Source organism: Colossoma macropomum, unplaced genomic scaffold (assembly GCF_904425465.1).
Source record: "Colossoma macropomum unplaced genomic scaffold, Colossoma_macropomum, whole genome shotgun sequence".
NCBI classification, from domain to species: Eukaryota; Metazoa; Chordata; class Actinopteri; order Characiformes; family Serrasalmidae; genus Colossoma; species Colossoma macropomum.
The window spans coordinates 28,790,000-28,816,401 of NW_023494803.1; the positions used below are offsets into that span (position 1 = coordinate 28,790,000).

General features: G+C 39.2%; 2 protein-coding genes across 15 annotated transcripts; one reads left to right on the forward strand and one right to left on the reverse strand.

Annotated features, from left to right (window-relative positions):
- Positions 1 to 599: 599 nt before the first annotated feature.
- On the reverse strand, positions 600 to 16,895 carry ddo (D-aspartate oxidase). Of its 13 annotated transcripts, none has more exons than XM_036592779.1 (6): positions 16,752 to 16,895; positions 14,341 to 14,379; positions 6,293 to 6,476; positions 2,550 to 2,658; positions 2,196 to 2,372; positions 600 to 2,059 (listed from the first exon to the last, which is right to left on the reverse strand). In XM_036592779.1, the coding sequence occupies exons 3-6, from the start codon at positions 6,462 to 6,464 to the stop codon at positions 1,501 to 1,503; spliced, it is 1,017 nt and encodes a 338-aa protein (XP_036448672.1). In that variant the 5' UTR covers positions 6,465 to 6,476; positions 14,341 to 14,379; positions 16,752 to 16,895; the 3' UTR covers positions 600 to 1,500. The 13 variants fall into 13 exon arrangements, with proteins under 13 accessions (XP_036448672.1, XP_036448670.1, XP_036448676.1 ...); XM_036592777.1 differs by having other exon boundaries at positions 6,293 to 6,471; positions 16,752 to 16,891; XM_036592783.1 differs by having other exon boundaries at positions 6,293 to 6,471; positions 16,674 to 16,779.
- On the forward strand, positions 16,192 to 26,149 carry zbtb24 (zinc finger and BTB domain containing 24). Of its 2 annotated transcripts, XM_036592773.1 has the most exons (7): positions 16,192 to 16,341; positions 16,451 to 16,571; positions 22,226 to 23,141; positions 23,229 to 23,396; positions 23,508 to 23,675; positions 24,381 to 24,462; positions 24,563 to 26,149. In XM_036592773.1, exons 2-7 carry the CDS (start codon positions 16,545 to 16,547, stop codon positions 25,461 to 25,463), a joined length of 2,262 nt encoding a protein of 753 aa, XP_036448666.1. In that variant the 5' UTR covers positions 16,192 to 16,341; positions 16,451 to 16,544; the 3' UTR covers positions 25,464 to 26,149. The 2 variants fall into 2 exon arrangements, with proteins under 2 accessions (XP_036448666.1, XP_036448667.1); XM_036592774.1 differs by lacking the exons at positions 16,192 to 16,341; positions 16,451 to 16,571 and adding an exon at positions 20,456 to 20,484.
- The last annotated feature ends 253 nt before the right edge of the window (positions 26,150 to 26,402 follow it).

A 26,402-nucleotide genomic window follows, 5' to 3' on the forward strand; every position in this document is an offset into this window, starting at 1 on the left:
GACACACTGAAAAAGAGAGATATACTTCATAACATATCTCTTGTTGTGGAGGACGTGCACTTTAAGGCACGTACGGCTCTATTGGCTGCAAGCAGTGAATATTTCTCATTCATGTTCACTGCAGAAGACCAGGTCAGCCAGTCCATCTACAAGTTAGATGGCATGGCTGTGAAGACCTTTGCAACTGTGCTTGAGTTCATCTGCAGTGCACAAGTGTCTGTGGAGGAGAGCAACACTGAGCAGCTGCTTGATGTGGCCTGTTTGCTGGAGATCAGTGATTTGGTGAAAGCTCATGCAGAACTTCCCTTGAGTAGCTCAGCCACAGTGCTGGAAGCTTCCTCAGAAGGAGGAGGTGGTGACACAAGCACAGCTTGAATCCATCCGAAGCACAAAAGAGGGCAACCAAAGAAGAACAAATAGAAAGAGAGGAAAAAAAAAAACGGAAATACCCAGCCACACTGTGGTGACTTTTGGTTCATCACCACTCTGGAAAGAAGCCCTTTGTCTGCATGAATTGCCTCAAAGCTCTTTTCATAAATATGTAATTAATATGTTGGAATGATCTGTACTTGGAAATTGAGATTGAGAATACACATAACTGTGTGTACCAATTTATTATGACATTTCTGATATTTATGCCAAGTCAAATGTGTTAAGGCCTGTAATGTTACAAAAAAGTGGAATAAAAATGTACGTACAACAAATATGTATGACACTATGTAATTAGTATGTTAATGTGATTTGTATTTGTAAATTGATAACAATGTAAAAATGTACACAGATCAATATAAAACAAACCAGAAATAGCTCATTTGAAAATAATTGTCTTTTTCTACTTCAGCCCATTCCATCCAGGTACAGGAGAAAAAAAATTGTGCCTACATTCTTTTCTTCACTTTCTCTGTTTCTGACTTTCCGATTCAAATTAAAAAGACTTTGTTCAAAATTTTTAGTTACTGTGTTGAACTATGACTTCTCTCAAAATATAATTGATTTGCTATGTTGAAATAACGACAAAAATGTCAAGTCCATCTTAATGCCTGAAAATTTAAAGAGAAATCACAATTTTGAGGAAATAAGTCATTACTGAGATACTATTTCATTAAATTAAGTCATTACCCTAAGATACTATGTCAGAATCTTCAGAAAATAAATAATTAATTAGAGACTTAGAGATAAATAAATCATTATTTCAAGACACTTAAGGCAAAGTTCTGTCACAATAAAACAAGTCATTATTCTGAGATATGTCAAAATGTTGAGAAAGTAACTCATTATTTTGAGATAAGTTTAACATACTTCCACCCTAAACAGGTAAAGGTGAAAATAGGTGTTTTTTTTTTCTCCTTTCCCTACCTTCATAGTTTTCTCAACATCAATCACGATGTAGCTTAAACCATTAAGGCCATTAAGAAGACAAATGGAAAATGAAATAACCAGTCATTGCATAGTGACATTAGAGACTAACGTGCAGAACTACTGTGCATTCTACTAGTACGTTCACAGTTTTGCACGAAGTGGCTTCTCATGCAGACTCTTCCTCACCAACCCAACTGTGTCCAGCGCGGAGCCCCAGCTGAGACTAATACCACAGCCACCATGGCCATAGTTATGCACAAGTAGCACCTGGCGGTCCTGAGCCTGCAGCCACTCCTTCTCCACACGCAGGTTCCTCCTGCCAGGCCTTAGACCCACCCACTCCTCTAACACCTGAGCCTTCTGCAGGGACGGCTCCAGCTGACTGCAGCGCTCCATGATGCCCTTGCTGTCTCCCTTATCCACCTCCAGCCTCCAGTCATCCTTCTGCCGAGTACCCCCTAGAGTGACATGGTCAATGCCAGGGTAGATGTAGGTGTTTCCATCTCCATCCCGAATGAAGTTCTTCAGCCAAGTAGCATGAACCTTGAGAATCTGCCCCCGCACTGGGTAGACCTTCTCATCTCCCACCAAGTGATGTGAACCAAGTCCTGAGCAGTTCACAATGACATCATAGTGTGAGATGAGCTGCTGAAGGTCAGTCACCTTCTCACATTTAATCTGACCACCAGCTTTCCTAAACCTGTTAAATATAACAGACTGGGTATAGTTTGGGAATTGCCACAGCCACTGAACAATGTACTATACTACTAAAGTATGTCAATTGCTTGGCTTTTTTTCTTCTTTGAATAATAGCATTTAAAGGGGAAATAATTTACCTTTTCTCCAGCCATGGCAGGTATCTGGAACACTCACATTTTATTGTTGTGAAAGCTTGGCCAAAGGTATGCTTTGGGAATCTCTTCATCTCATGAACTGTCATGGTGCGGAATCCAAACACGAAATCGGTCCAGTAGGGGTTTGGATCAGTAGGCACTTCTTTGAATATGTGGTATCTTAAAAAAAAGCAATCGTCAGAGATTAGAGTCATTTATACTATATGCAATTATCAGTATTTAAATAAAAACATTTTTAATTTTAATTTTTAGGAATTTAATTTTTGTATCACAATATTTTTACTTAGTATGTGCTTTTGACACATAATAAGTTCATACTGTAGGCTTATACAGTACCCTGAGCTCAGGTACACTCCTGCTTCTGGGGCTTCAGGTGATTCAACAATAGACAGCAGATGATCAAATGTCTGTTTGAACCAACGCCGCTGGCGTTCCACAGGGATATCTGTTGGTCAACCAGGGAAAGACAAATATTTATACCGCTTCATTGTGTAGGGGAGAGTACGTTTGGTCAAGGCAAGAATACAGATAAGTACCATACTGCTAAGTTATTGGGCAAGACTAACACTACATTTGCCTCTGTAATATTAAGTGTCCCGTAGTAGTCCCACAACGGGGAAATTTCACCTCTGCATTTGGACCCATCCATGCAGTGAAACACCACATACACACTAGTGAATGCACACATACTAAGGGGCAGTGAGCACACTTGCCCAGAGCAGTGGGCAGCCCGGGGAGCAGTTGGGGGTTAGGTGCCTCGCTCACGGGCACTTCAGCCATGTACTGTCAGCTCAGGGGAGCAAACCAGCGAGCTTCTGCCACACACAATTTATTTCGTTATTAGCAGATACTGAAAGAAGTACTTGGAGAAAATATTTAAAGAAAAAAAAAAATTTTTTTGCCTGTCAGAGTAATTTTTGTCAGGTACTGCATAATCACAGCAGGTTAAAAAGTTAAAAAAGGTATATCATATGTACATGTGCATAAATTAGCAAAAGATCATGCCTACATTGTTTTGTTACTTTTGAGAGTTTTAAAAAGCAGCTTTTGGAAACTTTATGTGGAAAAAATGCATGAAAATAAGTGTCTAGTTTAGTATATTCAGTACAATGATCTTTAAAGAATTTTTTTAATGTCATTTTAAGAAAGTTTAAGAAATCTACAGCTGCTTTGAACCACTCATTTCTTAAACTTCTCACAGCTGCACATATGGTCATACACTAGAATTTAATGAAGAAATGCTATGATCACTAAACCCCGAATTATGAACAGTTTTGTTGCATATATAATAATAATAATAATAATAATAGTAATAATTTTATTTCTATAGCACTTTTCATGCCGGTGGCAGCTCAAAGTGCTTTACAGACAGGTGATAAAACATAGTTATAGAAAAGATCATTAGTACTTAATTAGAATCAGAAGAAAATGAAGAAGATTAAATCACAAGATAAACACCACGAGACATTCAGTTTTAGTTAAATGCTAATTTAAAGAGATACGTTTTTAGGTGCTTCTTAAAAGTGAGCACTGAGCTTGACTGTCTAATAAAAGGTGGAATTGAGTTCCACAGTTTAGAAGCATAATAACTGAAAGAGGCCTCTCCATGTTTTCTGTATTTTACAGAGGGTATCTGTAGAAGGCCACAATCTGCAGATCTTAGATTACGTACCGGAACATAAACAGACAGACACTCTGTGATGTAAGTAGGTGCTAGGTTGTTTTGAGCTTTAAAGACTAGTAGCAGAACCTTGAAATCTATCCTGAATGATACAGGCAGCCAGTGCAGTTCTTTCAAAACGGGAGTGATGTGATCTCTCTTTTTTGTTTTTGATAGGATGCGCGCTGCTGCATTTTGTACAAGTTGTAAGGGATGTGTAGTTTTCTTAGGAAGTCCAGCAAGAAGAGCATTACAGTAGTCAAGTCTGCTTGTAACAAATGCATGAACTAGTTTCTCTGCGTCGCTCTGAGATAGAAAAGGCAGAACTTTAGCGATATTTCTTAAATGATAAAAAGCTACTTTAGTGACCGTGTTTACATGTGGGGTAAAACAGAGCTCAGAGTCTAAGGTTTTGTACTTCAGGTTTGGTAGATGAAGCTAAAGAACCAAGTTTCTCAAAAATCATTTTTCTCTGAGTTTCTGTCCCAACAATCAGTAATTCAGTTTTTTCATGATTTAATTGTAGAAAATTTTGCGACATCCACTGAGAAATATCTGACACACAGCTGGTTAGTCTGTCTACAGAGTCTTGATCCAGAAGGAATAGAAATGTATAACTGGGTGTCGTCAGCATAGCTATGAAAATTTATATTATGTTTCCTAATAACATCACCTAGAGGTAGCATGTACAAAGAGAAAAACAAAGGCCCTAAGACTGAACCTTGGGGGACTCCACAAGAAACGGCAAATCGTTTTGATGAATGATTTCCAAATGAAACCATGAACTGCCTATTACTTAAATATGATTTAAACCATTCTAAAACTGTGCCTGAGAGGCCGACCCAGTATTCAAGACGCTGGAGTAAAATCTTGTGGTCAACGGTATCAAAAGCTGCACTAAGATCTAATAAAACCAAGATAGAAGGATTTTGTGCATCAGCGCTGTGCCTGAGGTCATTCATAACACAAATCAATGCTGTCTCTGTACTATGGTTAGAACGAAAACCTGACTGAAACTTCACATATAAATTGTTTGATATTAGACGCGTATTTATTTGTTTGAAAGCGACTTTACTTAGAAAAGGTAGGTTTGAAATCGGTCTAAAATTATTTAGTATGGAAGGATCCAAGCTACTCTTTTTTGGCACAGGCTTCACCAGGGCAGTTTTCAAAGCATCTGGAAAAACACCTGTTGACAGAGAACAATTTACAATAGTTAAAACATCATTATGAATACAATCAAAAACCATCTTAAGGAATGAAGTAGGAACAGGGTCAATATCACATGTGGATGAGCTTAGTTTGTTTAAAATAGTTGTGAGCTCCTCATAGTTGATAACAGAGAAAGATGTCATTACTGATGTAGGTGACCTATCAGGAACATTATAGGAGCTTGTTTGCGTCTGCTGAGCTACACCCTGTCGTATCAGGTCTATTTTATTTTGGAAATGAATTGCGAACTCTTCACCGATATTAGAAGATAAATCATCATTAAACGCACTAGCAGAGAAGTTAGGGTTAATTAGTCGGTCTATAGTGGAAAAAAGGATTTTGGTATTATTTTTGTGTCTATTGATTACACTAGAGAGATATGACTGTCTGGATATTTTCATAGCATTATTATAGACTGAAAATCATAGTGTTCCTGCAGTTTAGTTTTCCTCCATAAGCGCTCTGATTTACGACAATTTCTCTTAAGCTGGCATGTTTCCGCATTCATCCATAGAGTTTTAAGGGGTGCGCGAGCTTTTCTTCCTTTTTATAGGGGCGAGAAGGTCAAGGCCTTCCCGTAATCTAGCACTTAGATTGGAGACTAGATCATTACAGGATGGAATCGTATCTGTATTCGCTGAACTATTAAAAACAGTTTTAAACTTTTCAACTGTTTCTGAGTCTATGTAACATGTTTTAAAGTAACTTTCAGGTACTTTCTTCTTTACTTCTAAATTGATTTGAAAGAAAATACAGAAGTGATCTGATAAGAAAACATCCGAGATTTTGGACACCTTTGTTTTTAAACCTTTAGTGATGACCAGATCTAAAATGTGACCTAGCTTGTGGGTAGAGCTGCCCACGTGCTGCTTCAAATCAAAAGTCTAAAGAATTCTAATGCATTACTATCTGAAGGACTATCGATATGTAAGTTAAAGTCCCCAGACAGAAGAATCTTATCATAGTTTGTGGACACTACTGATAATAATTCCGCAATTTCTGACAAAAATGTACTATTTTGCTTCGGAGGTCTGTATATTACAATTATTAACACAGGTGTATCATTAAAAAGGTTGATTGCAACATACTCAAAAGACATGAATTCACCAATAGAGGTACTTTTGCAGATAAAGTCACTATTATAAATGCAGGCCACTCCTCCTCCTCGTAATATCGTAATATAACAATTATTGACAATCTTCCCCACCTGGAAACACCTTAGGCATAAGGATTCCAGCTGCTCCATCACTAGTGGTGTCTGGAGAGAACTTCTCAGCCAGTATATTCACAGAGCAGTACGGGAGAGCCTCAGCTAGACACACTGCTGTAGACAGCCCAATCACACCTGCTCCAACAACTGCCACTTTCACAGTGTTCATCCTACAACTTCACTGAGACAATGAATAAAACAGTTAGGGTACCATTCATATGCTACAGGCACCAACCCATACCCTGTTAAAGTAAAACTCATTAATCATGAATGTTCTAAAGCTTAGAACATTTTTTAACAAAGAGTCTTGAGCATTTACAAGTTAATTTTTAATCAAGGATAGAAATGGACCTTGCGATAAAGGCTCAAAGATCACACTGTCCATTCAGCCCAAGAGTGGTGCTGTAACATATTTAGGATTCAGCCAAAAGCTTACAATAGAACAAGACTACAGGCAAAAGTAAATGTTCTTTATAGTTGTGAAACAGCTATAATCTTTGGAATTATTGTCTTAACGTATAAACTATGTCATAAATGACATATAATCCATCATTCCTCACATTTACTAGTGTAGATCAAGTAAGGCTTTGATAATGAGAAACTCAAATTTCAGCAATAAAGTAGTATTTGAGTGAGTAAAGCCATGTAAACAATATGTTTGCCTCATGTCACTTAAATCAAAGGAACAGTTCGAGATTCTTAAGTACTGCAAACCAGACTTCAGCTTCTGAAGCTTCTTAAAAGTATTTCCTGCATGTTCACTGTAGGGTCATTTACCACAGCATGACTGAAATGAAAATGTAGAAATGTATTCATAATTTCTGTGATGCAATATACCTCAAAAACTAAGAAGAGAAGACCACACATTAAACTTCAAAAGTAAAACAGATTGTAAAATTTAATTTTAAAAAATGTTTTTAGGATGACAGGAACATGAAAAAGTAGAAACACAAAAAGAGGCGAAGCATAAACCACCGTTTTTTCTTTTAAACAGATAAACTAGCAATCATTGTGAGTCACCACCAGATTTGAAGTTTAGCACAATACTTTTTTCTTCTTCTTTTTTTTAAATATACTACATTAGGGAAACCAAAACAGCTCCAATGACATGAACCTTTTCAAAATAGTTTTACCTTAGGGCGTTTTCACACTTGGGCCGTTTCAGCGTCTGAACTGGACTCAGACCGCTGAGTCATGTGAACACGCCAAACGAACTCAGACCCCTCTAAACGGCCCCAAAAACGAACCGAACTGAGACCACCTCTCGAGGTGGTCTCAGTTCGGTTCGTTTGTAGTTCGTTTTGTGGTTCGATTAATTTGTGCATTGTGAACACAAAACGGCCCCAGTCCGCTTTAGCTCTGCTTCATGATGAAGACCTCGATGCTCGCCGTACTCACAGCCAGTCTTCACTTCAGCAGGTAAACAGACCGAGGATCATTATGAGGTTCTACGCAGGATAAAGCCTGTTCGTGACAGCAGCGCTGACTTATTAAAGCGATCAGATACGAGAGCTCGCGTGATTTTACCGCGTCAAAGGCTCGAGCTGGGCACGCAGCGCAGTTCTCAGCTGCTTTCACTCTGAACGCTGAATGAATGAAAATTCGCCGGGTGCAGCTTCAGTGAGGAGCACAGCCGAACACGGAGCCCACCACGGCAGACCCGCAGGGCCGTGTTTCCAATTTTGCGCGATGCACTTCGTCCAGTCGTTTCAGCGCGGCCAATAGGAGAGCAGCAGGCGGGTCTGGTGGTTCTTCTCGTCACCTGATAGAACGGATTTATCAGAGAACGCGGCCCATTTTGCGAACACTGCGCGCACATACAGCTGTGAAAGGGGTTCGAGTTGGGGTCTGAACAAGAAGTGGTCTGAGATCCCAAAGGACCAGAAAGAAAACTGAGTCCTCTTTAGAGTTCACTTACATTGGCTATGTTTACATGCAACGATTTTTGCCAATCCGATTGAATACAATCCGATTACAGATGTAGACTGAGGTGTTTATATGCACTCTATTCAACAATCTGATGGAAAACCTTCGTTTACATGCTCACTACAAGTAATCCGATGCAAAATGACGCGCGTGCGTGGAGTAGCGCTTAGAGTAAACGTTACCATGACAGCGAACATCACGTGAGGTCCAGACCAGTTTCTGCTCCGCCATGTTGAGCGGTGTAAACTTTCGCCGTGACGCGACGCACATGCGCAGAACATACTTACACGTACCGATTGGAATGTAATCGGATTCAGGCGTTTACATGGCTATTATTCTTCTATTTAACGGATTATTTAAAAGTTTACCCACCTCGTTTAATCGGATAGAAATTGTATTCCGAATGGCCTCAATCGGATTAGACTATTCCGATTGAGGTGTTTACATGGACGTATTCTATTCCGATTGAGCTATTAGTCGGATTATTAACGGATTATCAGGCTGCATGTAAACGTGGCTATTGTGAACACAAAACGAACTGAGGTCATTTGCAGTTGGTTCCCTTCCATGTTCACTTTAGCAGAACTCGGTTCGGTTCTTTTAAAACGAACTATATGTGAAAACACTGTTAGAGTCTCAGTGAGTGAGTCTCATCACTAAGGCTTAGGGGTTAAAGCTCCATGATGTCATCAGGCAGGCTGGGCTCCAGTGCTCTCTTTGTGTTCTGTTTAAACTGCAGCACTCCACACAAGAGCACCAGCCTGGAGGTCATAACACGATTAAGGAAGCAGGAGGAGAAAGAAACAGCCTCTCCGACAGCTCCACTCCTCCAGATCCATAATAAATGTCCTTGACATGCACTGTAACCTCAGTCACAGCACATCAGTCCTTATTTCCACATGGATGATGCAGTACAAAGATTAACTTTCCAACGGTCATCAATGGTTTATCTGCTGCACCTAAATAGGTGCAAATAAATGAGGTGCACAGCAACAGCAATCTGCAGGCTCATGCAAGGGAGCTGAGGTTTTTCAAACTCCTGTGGAGACCCCTGCTTCTGAGGGTCCTGAAAACAGTTCCAAACTCATGCAGAGACCGTATTTTCTGAGGGTCCTGATGATGCACAAAACGCAGCACAAAAATCCAGTAATTGAAACCAAAACAGCAAAACGTGAATGTAACTCCATCCAAAAGTATTTAATATGTAGGGGCTTTGTCCTTTTAGACACATGAAAATATGAACTACACCAGAATGATCTCTAGCCAAACAAAACCAAGCACTGAAAAACTTAGCAAAGATACGTTTTTAATTACATAAAGAAGCAACAGTGACTAAGAAAGTAAAATATAACATATTATTATTAACACAAATATGACCACTCATAATATTTCTTTCTTTTTTTTTAAACCAAAATTATACACACAGACAAAACTCCCACTACCCTTAGTACTCTTCTCAGGCCATACACAGGAGCCCAGCACTAAACTACTGGACAATGTGATGATTTTAGAGAATCATGCCAGTTGGGCAAGTGTCATCTCATTTTTGTATTTGGTTCTCTCTCTCTGTCTGTCTCTCTCTCAAATCTGTATGCATTCTTCAGCTAATTTAAGGCCATTTCAACACTGAATAATGGCAACAGTTATACAGCCTTTTAATGACAGCAAGTTAGTGCTTGGCTGTATATTAAATTGCTATTATTGTTTTATGCTTCCAACTAAAATACAAAATCTATGGTACACAGGTAACTATGAAAGACAATGTTATACACAACGAGTAGTGCACAACACATAAAAAGAGTTTTCAAAGTACTATTGAACTATGGAACTAACTGTATATCAGAAGATCATTTTGATGCTTTTTGATAACAGGTATTTTAATCTATTCAATCAGCTTGGGCCAGGCTAAAAGCAGGTTTTCCTCATAGTGGGGGACTGGGTTTCTATCTGTGATATATAATTTCTCTGGCCCGACGTGAAAAAGGCCTTCGACATCCACCTAGAAATTCAGCTTCCTGTCCGTTTTCCTGTGTGCATTACAGCTCAATATGCCATGTTGTCAGACATTTTATAAATATTAAATCAGCTTGGGCCAGACTAAAACCAGGTTTTCCTTACAGTGGGAGACTGGTTTCTCTGGAATATGTCATTGGTCTCACCCCATGTGAATAAATCCCTCTGCAATTTCAGCTTGTTATTCATTTACTTTTATGCACTATTGCTCATTGTGCCAAATCAGATAAAATCTAGATTAGCCTGAAATCTAACTTAGAAATTTTGAAATTATATCATGCCTTACCAAGTCATGGCCACGCATTAGGATCTTGTTCCCACACATTATTTTCATTTATACAGGATGTCACCAGCGGGGCTCCATAGACAAACGAATCAGAAGCTGCAAATAAGTAACTCCAGCCTCATAACACAAGCTTTATGCTCCCGCTAACCAACAAAGGTTCAGTACCTGATTGGCATCTGGCAGCAGGAAATGGCAACTCCACCATCCAGAAATGGCCCGTATTGCCATGTGCCACTTAGTGAACGGCACCTGCATCAGTAGCCTGCTGGCATTTTCAACGTTTATTCACGGCTGAGTCACCGTTGAATTTTGTTTTGATTTTGAAAAGTGAAACAACATTGATATAAACAATACAAACTCAGTTTGAATCTAGGCCTAGTTCTGTCCCAAATGTTTGGCTCACATCCGGGCAAGAAATACATACCGACATTTATTAAATCGGCCCACGGCCGAATACCGCCTGCTGCGTCACTCAGCTCGGCCTCGGTTTGGATTTAGGATTGACTGCAGTACAATTACTCGGCTCACATCTGGGACAAATATCATACACTGTGATATTTAAGACTCCCCTGCCCAGATAGCAAAACATACTCACTTCATTCACTTCCAAATATTTTTCTGTACATGTCTAAATCTCTATTAACCACAAGTATCTGAATCAAAAGCATAGCATTTGTTCAGATGTAGCTTAACGTTCACATTTATTCATAACAGATAATGCAAACTACCATAAAAGAAAACTAATTGATCCAATCCCCAGTGAAGACAGTACAACATAGCTGAACACAGCCGAAAAATCAATACTCAGAGTTTTAATGTGCATTATCATGTATTAAGCCAGTACGTACTGTATCATGGCTTGTAAATTCTCCAGTTCTTAAAGCTCATCTGTTTTCACCTGTATGCTTGCATGAATTTCGATGACAACACTAGAAATAATTTGGAAATAATTGCTTTAACTGTCTTACAGAAATATACAGAACACAGGCAAAATGGGTGGAATAGCAAGTACACTAGAAACAGAAACAGTGACCATATACCACTAAATAGGTGTTAAAGAAAAATACAAACTAACCTGGTGTAGGCAGTACAGCAGTGCTTGCTGTATACACTCGCTGACCACATTATTATTTACAGCTACCTTCTATTTATGTTCATTTTCCATTTAACCAAGTCCACTTACCATATAGGTGCCCTTTCTAGCTCTACAATTATAGACTGCAGTCCATCTGTTTCTCTGCATACTCTGTTACCCGCTTTTACTCTGTTCTTCAATGGTCAGGACCCTCACAGGACCACCACAGAGCAGGTATTATTTTTGTGTTGGATCATTCTCAGCACTGCAGTGACACTGATGTGATGGTGGCATGTTACTGTGTGTTGTGCTGGTATGAGTGGATCAGACACAGCAGTGCTGCCGGAGTTTTTAAACACCTCAGTGTCACTGCTGGTCCACCAACCAAAAACAACCAGCCAACAGCGTCCTGAGAGCAGCGTCCTGTGACCACTGATGACCATTAACCAATGAGCTTATGTTTCTAACTTTACATCTGCAAAAACTAACAAGGCAGCAGTGTTTAATAGAGTGGACAGTGTTTAAAAACTCCAGCAGCACTGCTGTGTCTGATCCACTCACACCAGCATAACATAAACCAACACCCACCACCCAAATAATACCTGCTCTGTGGTCCTGATCATTGATGAATTGAGTAAACAGGTGAACAAATTATGCAGAGAAACAGATGGACTATAATGTCTAATATGCTTTCTACTGTCACATGACTGCAATGACACAAATTCCAGCTGGAGGGCAGCAAGTGAAAAGTAGAATGGACGATATTATGAGAGAAAGGTACAAACAGAAAATTACAGCGTACACTGGGTGTGATCCTTATGTTTTGAAGAGGAGTGGGTTTTAACCCGAATGTAAAGACTTGCCGGCTATTGAGGCAGTGGATATAAGCAGCCTTGTTCACCAGCCACGCTTCTACTCATTGCACCAACAATCTTGGTACCAAGGTGCTCCACAATGACTGTTGTTTGATTTTCTTTTATTGTCCTTTGGATTAACCTAGCAACAAACATTCAACTCCACAGTGCTTCTCAACATCAATGTTGTGGTTGTTTACTTGTAGGTTAACCACTCTCAAAGGTCGGGAAACGCCACTGAAGACGCTGAACATCGCGAACCAAGACAGAGAAGTCATTGCAGCTCACTGCAACTGCATGGCATGTTTAGTTATTTATGTTTACCTGTCGTTTGTGTAACTGTTAACCCCGATTTAAGTGTTAATGGTGTTGCTTGTAGCTTTATTTTACCCACAGATGAACTGTACAAAATACTCCACTCCTCCTGACCGCACGCTGAAGTCAGCTTCTTATTGTGTGATTTTGATGAATACTTTCCAATAAGGAGATCTAAGTGACTATAGACATGAACAGTTAACTCTAATGTCTACAGCCACACAGCCCTCCATAACAGATTCATCAAAGCAATAGGACTGCAACAATTCTCAGTGCTTTTACTTACAATTGTTTGATGAAATTAATTTAAAGTCAACCTGAAATCAAAATGGAACTTTCCTTTTTTAGTTCATGTTTATCTCATTAACCTCCATGGTCAAAATAATTCATCATATGACAACCTTCTTATTTTACCATAATCTTCCACAAAAGTTGAATTCAAATGTTTCAATGCCAGTGCCACAGGTGTATAAAATCAAGCACCTAGCCATGCAGTCTGCCTTAACAAACATTTGTGAAAGAATGGGCCGCTCTAAAGAGCTCACTGAATTCAAGCATGGTTCTGTAATAAAATGCCACCATTGCAACAGTCAGTTCATGAAATTTCTGCCCTCCTAGATTTTCCACGATCAACTGTGAGTGGTATTTTTGAAAGGTGGAAGTGTTTAGGAACCACAGCAACTCAGCCTTGAAGTGTCAGACCACGTAAAGTTACAGAGTGGGGTTGCTGAGTGCTGAGGCGCATAGTGCATAAAAGTCACCATCACTCTGTTGAATCAATAACTGCAGTTCCAAACTTCTTCTGGCATAAATATCAGCACAAAAACTGTGCGCCAGGAGCTTCATGGCATGGGTTTCCATGGCCACACAGCTGCATGCAAGCCTTACATCACCAAGCACAATGACAAGTATCAGATGGAATGGTGTAAAGCACGCTGTCACTGGAGTCTGGAAATGTATACTGTGAAGTTATGAATCACACTTCTGTATCTGGCTGATGGACAAGTCTGGGTGTGGCAAATGGCAGGAGAACATCATCTGCCTGACTGCATTGTGCTTCCAACTTTGTGGGAACAGTTTGGGGAAGGCCTTTTTCTGTTTCAGCATGACTGTGTCCAAGTGCACCCAGCAATGTCCATAAAGGCATGGTTGGGTGAGTTTGGTGTGGATGAACTTGACTGGCCCTCACAGAGCCCTGACATCACCCCCATCTAACACCTTTGGGATGAATTAGAATTGGAAGCCAGGCCCTCTCGTCCAACATCAGTGTCTGACCTTACAAATGCCCTTCTGGGTGAATGGGCATTCCCATAAACACACTCCAAAATCTTGTAGAAAGCCTTCCCAGAAGAGTGGAAGCTGTTATAGCTGAAAATGGGGGACCCAACTCCATATTAAAGTCTATAGATTTACAACAGGATGTCATAAAAGCTCCTGTAGGTGTAATGTGTAGATCTCCCAATACTGTTGTCCATACAGAGTACTTTTCTTGTGCAAATACACTGGCAGAAAAATGAGTGAAAACAAACCAGTAACCCAGTTGAAAACAAAAGGTAAATAAAAGTTGCTTCCATACCTTAAAGATGCTGGTGGTAGATGAAGAATGTGCAGGTGACTGCAAGAAGAGAAGATAACATTACATGGTTAACAATCATGAGATTCAGAAACATTAGTCTAACTGACCAGTGTCTAACTGACTAGTCAGTGATGGAGTGATTTCTTGTGCTAACATGAAATTCTTTATTCCACTTACCATACATAAATGAACATTCTCATAATGTTAATGCTCAATCCACATTTTATACAACAGATGCTCAATTTACAAAAGCTGAACACTGATATACAAATTCAAGCATGAAAAACTCAATCACTTAATTTATGTAGATTTTTTTTACTCTGTGGAGTTCCCCTTTAAAATTTTAACCTTCACTCCAGCACCAGTCACTTGACATCTCTCCCTCTAAGGATTTCTAATTTATACATACATCACAAAAGATTAGTTTCTGCTCTTCTGACACTCCAGCAAAATTCAGTCGACTCCATTCACTCAAATTTGACTAATTATTGTTGAAATCCATCATGGTTTATTACAAGTTAGCCAGAATCGAACCAGTCTTCCAGCAGAGCTGTTAGCTAGCTAGCCTGCTAACGTTAGCTAAGCAAAACTTGAGCTAACTTAGATAGGTAGCAACTCGCACTTCATTAGATTAACAACATGAATACGTTCCCATTTTAGATCACAAGCCTGCGTTTCTCGTGTTGTTTAATAAATACGTTGATAAATGGTCTTTACAGCGAATAACACATCACAAATAATTCGGTAATTAGTTTGAGTACGTCTGTAACACAAGCTGTTTTCTTTAGTTATCTGTGCCGAAAACAACAGCCCAGAAAGAGTCCGTTTTCAAGCTGCTATGATCGCATAGTCTTTGGCTAAAGCGGCGCATTTTGCTTAGAATCGTCCGTCCAACTTCAGAACCAGCGAGCCAACAAAATGATAGATCTGTACAAAGTCTTCAACTCGACATTCATTTTTTCCCAGGTTCTGATGGCCGATGGTGGTGTATGATGTGCTGCTAGTTAGCCTAGCCGAGTAGCTGCTGTCAGAGTCACTGCTTTACTCACAGGAGCAGTTGGTACGTGATGTTCCGGGTGACCGGTGCCACCGGCGAAAGCCACAAACCGAGCGGCGTGAGCAGCGAGTGGCACTCGTTACCAGTTATCGTACTGCCATGTGCCACTTAGCGAATGGCACATGCCAGTACGTGCCATTCCCGGACGGTGGAGTTGGCATTTCCTGATGCCAGATGCCAACCAGGGACTGAACCCGCTCAGCAAACCAAAACGTGTAAAACAAGCCTTATACTCACGCCAACCTGGCTTCCCTCTTGACAGTGCCAGCTGACTTACTTATTACTAAAATTAAACCCACACATTACTAAAATTAAACCTAACTTAGAAGGAGGACCAGCTGGTCATGGAAGCACAGGTCCTGGAACTACTTGTCCATTTAAACCAGACTTTCGAACCGGGCTTTGCAACCGGGCGGAAACACAAAAAGCTATTGGATAATTTTCTACAGCATGATGAAATAAAATGAGAGAGAGAGAGAGAGAGAGAGGTGGGGATGAGAGCACCCGCAGGTGTCTTCTCCATCTAACACAGACTTCATCAAAACATTAGCTTTATTTAAATTATACGTAAAATAGACACTCTACACATACAATTTCCGATTCATCGTTACGTATCAAAACCATTATTATGTAGAACTGAACTCAAATGTCCAGATCCCTAATAAACACATTGTCATTGACGAGATTCAGTCAACAAAAATAGCGCCCCTCATGCGCATCCTAATGACGTCATCAAGAGTGGCTCTCAGGTTGGTGAAGGTTGGTTTCCTTTCACCCAGTTAGATAAACACCAATTCCAGCTCCAGTACCATAGACCACCACCATGTCTGGTAGGTTAGGTTAGAGTTGGGCATAAAGTGCTTATCTCTTGCCACAGCGTCCTTCTCGAGGACCATAGCACAAGCCTCACAGAGACACAGACCAAAGCACTATTACTCCTCAGAGTAAGAAATATATTCTTAAGCAAAATAGCTAAAAGGCTCAAATTTGATTATGGAAGATAATCTACATCCCTTTATCACTTATGTATAAACAAAACATCTCCCCTCATAGACACAGTAAACTGCTGCAACAGCCAGTGAAAACTGAGAGCACGAAAGAAGAAAATTACAGCAAATAAACAAAGAAAAATGGCGAAAAGTCACTCATGGGTGGAGCGAAACTTTTTAATGAGGTGAGTTAAAAGCACGAGCTCGAATTTATTTACATTTAAAACTTTTAAAAAATACCACACTGATCACTTTTAAATCCATGATCCTCACTTAAACATGTTTACCTGCTGCGTCTTTATTGTGTCAGCTCAAACGGCAGAAAAACAGCAGCAGCAGCAGCGCGCCGCTCCATGTTTATTTACCTGCGTCTTCTAGGAACCAGAGAACACGTGAGCTCCGTTCTGTTGAGCAACAGCTTAACCCTTTCAGGCCCCGCGGCCATTGCAATGGACATCATGTGTTTTCTTCTTTGTATGTTATGCTTTGCTGTACATAACACTGAGACCTGTTGTCCATCCGAAAAAAGGTTTAACGGCCAATCAAACAGCAGCGTAGCCCCTCCCATTGCATTGCTGTCATTTTATGTGTTTGTTACGTTGTTAAGTGATAAACTGAGATAACAAGTTCAATAGCAATATATAGCAACTTTATACACATTTTTTTTAGTCTTATTGTCCATCACGGTGGACAGTGGGTCTTGATGTATATTGTTCATATTAGCTTTTTAGTACTGCTGCTAAAATTTTTCTTTGCAGTGACAGTGTATTCAGACAAATCCTGCATAATATACAGTGTATAGTAAGATGAAAAATATTCATTCTACAGAGTACACAGCACTTTAAGTGCTTCAGTTAACTGACAGTGGAAACATCTCCGAAATTGAAAGCTTGGCGATGAGGATGAAGATGTAGAGCATTCTAGACTATGCTCTTAGAAGATGTTTTTTCAAGGGTTCTTTAGTAAACACATTGGTTCTATTTAGAACCGTGAACAGTCAGAGAACCCTGTGTATGATTAAATTATTCTTTGCAATCGTATAAATAGAAAAACATTGTTGGTGCTACATTGATGCCATCAATCTAAAGAGCCATTTCACCATGCAAAGAACCATTTAATCATGCAAAGGGTTCTTTGAGTGTTCATGGTTCTAAATAGAACCATTGTCTTTACCAAAGAAACCTTGAAGAATATTTTTTTGTATGTGTGTAAAGCAATCTGTGAAAAAATATTGCTTTATTGTAAAGTTTGGTGTTCTTAAAAAAAATAAATATATAGACAATAACTATATAGAAAACAGTATACAGTATGTCATACAGCGTACAGTTACAGACAAGGATAAACAATAAAAAGGAAAGCACTGGAGCTACTGTTTAAAATGATGCGCTGCTTCAACATGAGTAAAGTTTGGTGTTTTTAAAGGTTTTAATGAGTTCTTAAAAAAAAAATTTCAAATACGACCACTTAATCAGTGATCAGTTTGTGTAAAGTTGTTCTCCTTGGTCTACTGTTAGATCGAATAAACTAAATCGGTTTTTATAGCATTACTTTACAGTTGTTAAGACTGAGCGTCCACTGCAGTGGACATATAAAAAACAATAATATTTTTTTTTACTGAGCTTTGTTTTTTATAGTATTCAAGACAAGAAAACATTATTGTTTTATTTTCTCCATCACAGGAACATAATTCACGTCTAAAAGGGTTAAAAGTTTCAGTCGCCCAAAAAATTTGCGAAAACCAGTCGGACAGTGTGAGATGCCCAGTCTCTTTATATTTTGTTAAGACTTCAAAACGCCTGATGAACAATCACCTGCACGCGTAAAAACCATCTCCACACGTAAAAAATGATCGGAGGCCAGTAGTGCCAAAACAGCTCAAGACTTTTCACCTACAGACTGCAATATCATCACTGTACAGGCGTAAAACTAATACGTGTACAGCCGTGAATTTTTTATCATGTGCAGGAGAAATTTATTTACTTGTAATAGTGGCAGGATTTTACGTGTCTCAACGCCGTTTTAAAGCTTCAAGTATAAAAATGATCTACACTATTTTCCAAAGTGTGATGCTGCCCCCTAGTGGGCCAGTGTATTACAATTCCACATAAGAGTTATCGGACCTCTCACCGTCTTCTGAGATGGCGTCTGGCAGGTACGTTTTACCAAAAAAGCCGATTTTTTTATTTTACAATATTCTTATTTTGCCTTTTTGACCTAGTTTTTGTTTAAATATATAATTTTACTAGTAATATTGTAAATAAAGTCAACTATATTCAGCAGCCTAATGTACAAGACACGTTAACCTTGAAATGGAAAAAATGGCTCTCATGTTTCCATGGAATGTTCATCAAATAAACATTTAAATGACAGGCTTTTACATTCCATATTGCTAAAGTAGACACAGGTACACATAAATATGCACATACAAATGCTACATTAATTTCACAGTTTCTCTTCTTTTGAGAATACTCTAACAGACTCCAAACAAAGCCATGCTTTTGAAGTTAAGATGTTAAACTTACTTTTCAAAAGAAGCTTCTGCATCTGTCTCTTACCTGATGAAAAAAGACCATTAGAACTATTAGGATTACCTGACGGTTTTGTTTTTTAATGGGAATTAGCTTAATGGTTACCATTAGAGGCCATGCTTTTCTGTAGAACACCTTTAGATATTGAATTCATAATCATTAAAATGAATGTTTTGTTTTGGATCGAGACTGTGTAGGAGGCTATTCTTAGATGTTTGTTTGAATCGTGCTCATCTCTGCTCTTTTTTCCTGTTAGTGCTTTATTTGATCTAATTTGGTTTTGTCTCCTGCTTTTAGGCTACTGCAGCTGACTGCATGGTTTACCCAGCTTTACCACTCCGCCTTTTCTTTTTCTCTGCTTTGGCTTCAAATGCTTGTTTAGGGCAGTTCCACAATCTGTGTTTGTAATGTGTAGAACTGGGACTCAAGAAACTGCCCCACAACTACCCAGCTTTTAAAAGATTTTTTTTAAATGCGACATTTTCTAACAATTTTCTTAGGAGTTGGTTCAATAACTATACCCAAATGTGTGTTTTAGAAATAAATTGTCTGAACTTTGTAAACTATTTGTAATAATGTAAAGATTTTTGGTTCAAGTGATTTTACTAAGTCGGATATTATATATGGAAAAGCCATCCAAGACACAGATTCTGAAATGGTCATAAATGTTATTTTATTGTTGGCAAATTTTGTATGCATAAAGTAAGGCATCTGAAAACAACATCTTTCTACATATTCCACAAGGAGCTCATGTACTACTTCAGAACCTTAGACACACGAAAAGGAAAAATGCAAAAAAGTTACTAAGATTAATGAATATTGTTTAATAGACAGAGCTTATAGAGATTGTCACCCCTACTTCTTCCCTTTTATTCATTTATTTTTTTATTTATTCTGCTTCTGAATGTATTTTGGTACTTGAATTTGCTGACTGTGCTCGGTTGGTGTGTAAATGACTGTACACTGCACTGCCTTTACTGTTTGTACTTTGTCTGCAAAATTAAAAAAAAACTCAACATGTTAGAGCAAACTTACAAATAAAGTGGTAATTCAATTGATTTATAGTTTTAGTAGCCTTTTTCTGAAAGGCTAATGAATAAGCGGGGTAGATACATCTTGCTAAGCTTTCCATTTTGGTTAAATATATTAGACCGAGGACAGACGCGTCTCTCTTTGACCTGAAGAGAGTCCCGGCAACGGAAGTTCAATACGATTGATGGTCACGTGATTCAGGCAGACTTAAGATAGTTCCCGGAAGTTCTTAGCGGGCAATTTGAACGCATAAACACAGAGAGGCAGAGCTGCGACGTTTGGTAATAAATAATCAATAAAGGCATTGATATATATATATATATATATATATATATATATATATATATATATATATATATATATATATATATATATATATGTATGTGCAGCAGATACTCTTTAACCACTAACGAGACATGACATAGAAATGAAGTGAAGCTTGTTCTGCCCGTATGGAGCTCGCCCCGCCCGTTGACCAATCTCCTCTCAGCTCCTGCAAATCTCGCGATATTTATCGGGTTGCTGCAGCTTTTCTGAGGTAAGGTCCTGAAAGCTTTATATTTAAAGTTAGTACGGCTTCCTTTACAGGCTCATAGAAGTGTATAAAAATAAATGCGGAGAAATAGAGCAGTTGTAGCTAACCGTGTCATTTACATGCGAATGTAAAGTCCAGAACAGGAGCTTTTTGTTCTTCGTTTAATATGGCGCTTGTTTTTAAAGTCAAATCTGCATTGCTCTGTATCCTACAAAAGTCGACCCTTTTCAATGCTGGAAGTGGGACAGGCTGCTGCACACAGGACAGCGGGATAACTTATCTGTGATTCTTACATCCTATAGGTGCAGAGAAAACATCCACTCTCTGCTTGGAGTCCTACGTAATCCAGAATCATCTCTCTGTAGTACTCATGTTAGAAATGGCCGCTGTTTGGTTTGGTTAACGTTACTACTCAATACATGTCTACAATGTCCTGATAACATCACACGCTGTTGTTGTGTTTTCAACAGTCCTAAGGGATGCTAATCGCCAGAAGTGGATAGTAACTCAGCCATCAGAACGTCGTCAAAGCGTATTCACAAAGCTTCTTTGATTAGCAGTGCCAAGATCAAATTCTTCTTAGACTTCTTAGACCATCTTACTGACTGGAGCAGAGCCTAGTTCTGAGCTGAATACGGGATCACATTTTCTGAGTCTTTATACTCTTACACGACTCCATGTTAGTCATCCACATTTAGTTCCTAATTCTTTTTCACCGTTAGATTATATTCTGATCAGTGACAGCACTTAACTGTTTTCCCTTATGCAAAGGAAATACGTTTCTGTCTTTCTAAATATGTGTCAAGTTTGTAATGTTTGTACATGTAAATATTAAAAATTGATACTATCAAAAACATGCATATATTTCGATATATGGACATATGTGCATATATTGGCGTATATTTAAATATTAAAAAAAATGGCACAGTTAAATATATTTACTAAAATGTTTTTAAAAAACATCACATATTGCACATATATTGCAGGTCATATATTTCTAGTCGTCTCACCTCTTTCTTTTGAGCATTAGCATTTTATTGTAGCCTGTAGAAAGGCTATGTAACATTAGAATTAATGTAAGTAAACGTAAATGCAGTAAAAAGTACATTTAGAAAAACAGGTTTGGTTCATGTGTTCTCACTGCTCTCCAGCCTTGGCATGGATTCCATCAGCAGCACACCTGATTTAATTTAGCTATTTAATAAGCAGGTGCTGGATGATAACTGTAATTCCTGGACTTTTCTGAGGAGAGGTTTGGAAATGGTTAAGCTAACACCCTGACATACATAAAATCACAGAATATTGCTTATTCATTTATGTTTAATAAATGAGTAAATGCTTGTTGTCAAGATAAACAACTTTCCATCTAATTTTCTCAGAGACATTGGGACATATACCATATCCACAATATACTCAGAAAAGCATGTTGTGACATAATGTGATGTAACTTATCACGATAATGTAGAATATATCATATTCCCCACCCCTAGCATATATTAGATACACAAACACTCCACAGAAGCATGACAAATTAAATGGAAAACCTAAATAAGACAGACAGGTACAATGCATAATACAAACAGGCTTTTTTTAGAGACTATTTTTTATTTGTGGATTGTTTTAGGCCATTTAGTTCAAACTGTCAAACTATATGATTGGCACAAACATGTTTAATGTCTGTTGCAGCTGTTAATAAAACAAATCTCTGTATTCTGACTTCTCTGTTCCTGTTTTAAACCTGTAGGTCATACAAAGCAGAATGTCTGAGCATCCACAAACTCAGGCTTCTAATTTCCTGGCGTTCCATTCAAAAACCCATAAGGACTCCATCCTGAATAAATTTGACACATTGAGAAAGAAAGATATACTTTGCGACATAACTCTTGTTGTGGAGGACGTGCACTTTAAGGCACATAAGGCTCTATTGGCTGCAAGCAGCGAGTATTTTTCATTAATGTTCACTGCAGAAGACCAGGCCAGCCAATCCATCTACAAGTTAGAAGGCATGGCTGCGAAGACCTTTGCAACTGTGCTTGAGTTCATCTACAGTGCACAAGTGTCTGTGGAGGAGAGCAACACTGAGCAGCTGCTTGATGTGGCACGTTTGCTGGAGATCAGTGATTTGGTGAAAGCTCATGCAGAACTTCACTTGAGCAGCTCAGCCACAGTGCTGGATGCTTACTCAGAGGGAGGAGGTGGTGACACAAGCACAGCTGGAATCCATCCGAAGCGCAAAAGAGGGCGGCCAAAGAAGAACACAAATAACCCAACATCAGGTTCAGTGGTTCAGGAATTGAGCCAAAAGGAGAACGGACATCCTGCTGAATCACAGACTGAGACCACAAAACAAATGACACTGGATTCATCTGTAGATTTTCCAGAGACTGCAGAACATCTGTCTGATTCTAATCCCTTTCCCAGGGACTCAGACGATGCTGACTATGACCCAAAAGAGGACAGACAACGCCATAGCAAACGCAAAATCAGGCAGCCGGCGAAACTAAAAAGCTACAAGCTAGGAAATGAGATTAATGAAGAAACAGTGCCAGGAAAAAGGGGTAGAAAAAGGAAATACCCAGCTACAGAGCCATGCTGTGATGACTGTGGCAAAGTTTTTAAAAACCATCTGTTTTTAAAAATACATCAGCGAACCCACACAGGTGAAGCATCTTTCATTCATGTGTATGTATATTCATTTGGTTCCTCACTAAAATATTAAAGTAAATTTACTACTGGTTCTTTTGCAGGTGAGAAACCTTTCAAGTGCCACATTTGTGGGAACTGCTTCACACAAAAACACACACTTTTGGTTCATCAGCGCATGCATACTGGAGAGAAGCCCTTTGTCTGCACTATTTGCTCTAAAGCTCTTTCCACCAAACACTCCCTGCAGGAGCATATGAATCTGCATGCAGGTATGGAAAACTATTTTGGCATTGCTGTGCATTTTCATGGTCATTGCAATCCCCAGTCATGCACAGTCATATAGATACCTACATTTCTGTTTATGTTGGCTTTTTTTTCAGAACAGAAATCTTTTAGCTGTGATCAGTGTGGGAAAACCTACAGTCAAAAGAGGCAGTTGAAGAGTCATTACCGTGTTCATACAGGCAAAGCACTGCCTGAATGTACACACTGTCATCACAGGTTTATGGACGCAGCACAACTGAAGAAGCATCTGAGAACACACACAGGTAAAGGTGACATGTAGTCTTAACCCAAACTGCCTAATTGCCTCAGAAACAACAGAGTTGTTAAGTAACCAATAGTACGAATCTTATTCACATTTCAAAATGTCTCTTGACATATAAAGTTAAAGTGCTACCGCCTCAGTTGTTCCTCAGGGGCACAAAATGTCACTTTAATTCTATGACCCGTTTGACCTTAGCAAGGTTTGGAGAGTTAATGCTAGCTATATTAACCTAATGCTAGCTGCCTTGGGAATTGGGAATAGCTAAACTGTACCTGATTTTTCAGTTTCCAGTGTCAACCTTGGAAGGGGAGAAGTTTTAGCACTGGAGAAGTAGATTGTCCAAAGAAAAAAAAACAGCCAGTCTATTGATGTATGTGTTGTGAAAGGATACATTTTTCAGACATTAAGTCCAAAGCTTTGGAGTTGACTCCTGATTCCCAAATCCCTGGAATCAGATAATGGACTCTTTTTTGGAATTGATTCCCAGTCCTACTATTTGAGATTACTGAAGAACTCAGCATGGTTTGAGGCAAGTTTAATGATTGAGATGTGCAGTTTGCTAAATGTTAAATGGTGGTTTATTACTTGTTAGCTACATTAGTAGCTACTACTTTGTAGTTCCTTTAGTTACATTATGCCAGTTTAAAAAAGGGCATATAGTCAGTCTTTATAGGTAGAATTTACACTAGTTTAATTGCTTTTGCAGGTGAGAAGCCTTTTACCTGTGAGATTTGTGGGAAGTGTTTCACAGCCAAAAGCACACTGCAGACACACATCAGAATCCACAGGTAGACTGTCTTCTGTCTTCATTAGACCCTGACAGATTATTTCTGTTTTCAGTACTGGTGGTGTTGACATGTAGTTTTTTCTTGGTTAAATTTTGTTTAGAGGAGAAAAGCCTTATGTGTGCAACATCTGCAACAAGTCCTTCTCTGATCCCAGTGCCAGAAGGCGTCATGTAGCCTCTCACACGGGGAAAAAGCCCTTCACCTGCTCTGTGTGTAGTCTGTCATTCGCTCGCCTGGACAACCTGAAAGCACATGTTAAAACTCACAACAAGGAGCGTCTGGTTTCAGAGCCAACTGAAACAACCGTGGTGGAGACCACAGCAGAAACTGAGGAGATGCATAGCATCCTCCATTTGCAGCAGTACCACCCAGAACAGGAGATCCAGCTGGTTGTCACCAGCGAAGTGGACGACATCAACTTGGTCCAGGGCCAGAAGCAGGCCATCAGCATCATCACCACTGAAGGTACCCCTGAGGAGCTGACTGCGACTGAACAGTCCCACTCCAGCCTCACTCTCCTCACCCAGCCTTCAGGGCATGTCCAGAACCTGGCATTGGTCACTCAGGATGGACTAGACCCCAGTGGCCAGATCCAAACCATTAGTGTGGTAGAGGGCCAGGTGAGCAGTGGCCAGTCAGAGCAAATGCATGTCATCACGCTGACCAAGGAAGCTATGGAGCAGCTACAGGTTCACCACGGAGCTCCACAACAGCTACAAATTAGCCCACAGCCCCTTCAGCAGCTACAGGTGATCCAGCAGGCCATCCCACAGCTTTCTATCGCTCAGGAGCCCCCTGCTGCCGAGGTGGAGCTCACAAGGGAGCAGCATAGCCAGGGCCACACCGGAGCCATCCATATCAGCAGCCAAACCAGCCAGCCCATCTCCATCAGCCAAACCAGCGAGCAGATCCCCAGTGGTCAGATCCAGGGACAGACATTTCAGATCCAAGCAGGAACAGTTTCCTACCTTTACACCACCAGCCTGGCTCCACAGAACTGATGAGCAGTCTAAACAGGTTCATAAATTTTTTGGGTTTGTGCTTTCAATTGTAATTTGATGGAATCAGTGTACACTTGATTCAAAAGTATACACTGATTCCTCATCTATGATATAACATCACAGTTATTGCCCTGCAGTAATTGTATTGATGTGCTGTATTCATATGGAACAGATGTACACATTTGAAACTGATTCCATATGAACAAGACTATTACATCACAATTGCAGTTGCATACAAAAGTTTAGGTACCCTGGTCAAATTAATGTTTTGTTGATGAAACAGCAAAGTGAAGCTACGTTAACACATCCTCTGCAGATTTTACAGACATCTACACATTTTATTGCACAGTTACGGTTTATTTGCTGAATTTAACATATTGGTTATAAATCAAACATAAAATGCGGCCTGTGTAAGAGTTTTCATATTGTATGTTTTATTCTTCCAGTATATCACAAATAAATAGACATTGTGCTGTACAATATGCAATAATATGCCATATATAAGTTTGTTCCCTGTAGAGGATGTGTGAACTTATTTTGACTTAGAAAATCAACCAGTTGCGTCATTGGACCAGGGGTTTTCAAACTATTGCATATTGTCCTTCGTTTTACCTGGCAACAAGTGTGTGAATATTTTTTTTATATTTTATTCATAGAAAACAGATGTATCCCCCCCCCCAACGCAAATGTATCTCTGTTCTTGTCAATTTTTAATTTTATTTTAGGTGTTTTTTTATTTATTTTTTTTATGTAGAATTTTTCATGATACGTTGACCAACAGAAATGCTCCAAAATCACTTGGAATAAAAGCTCTTTACATTAACCTACATTAAAGTTTAAGATCATTTTTGTCTTCGCTTGTAAAGTTATTATTTTGGAGGTATTACAATTTTTTGACAGTGACGATATATATTGAGATCTATTATGACACCTCTATTG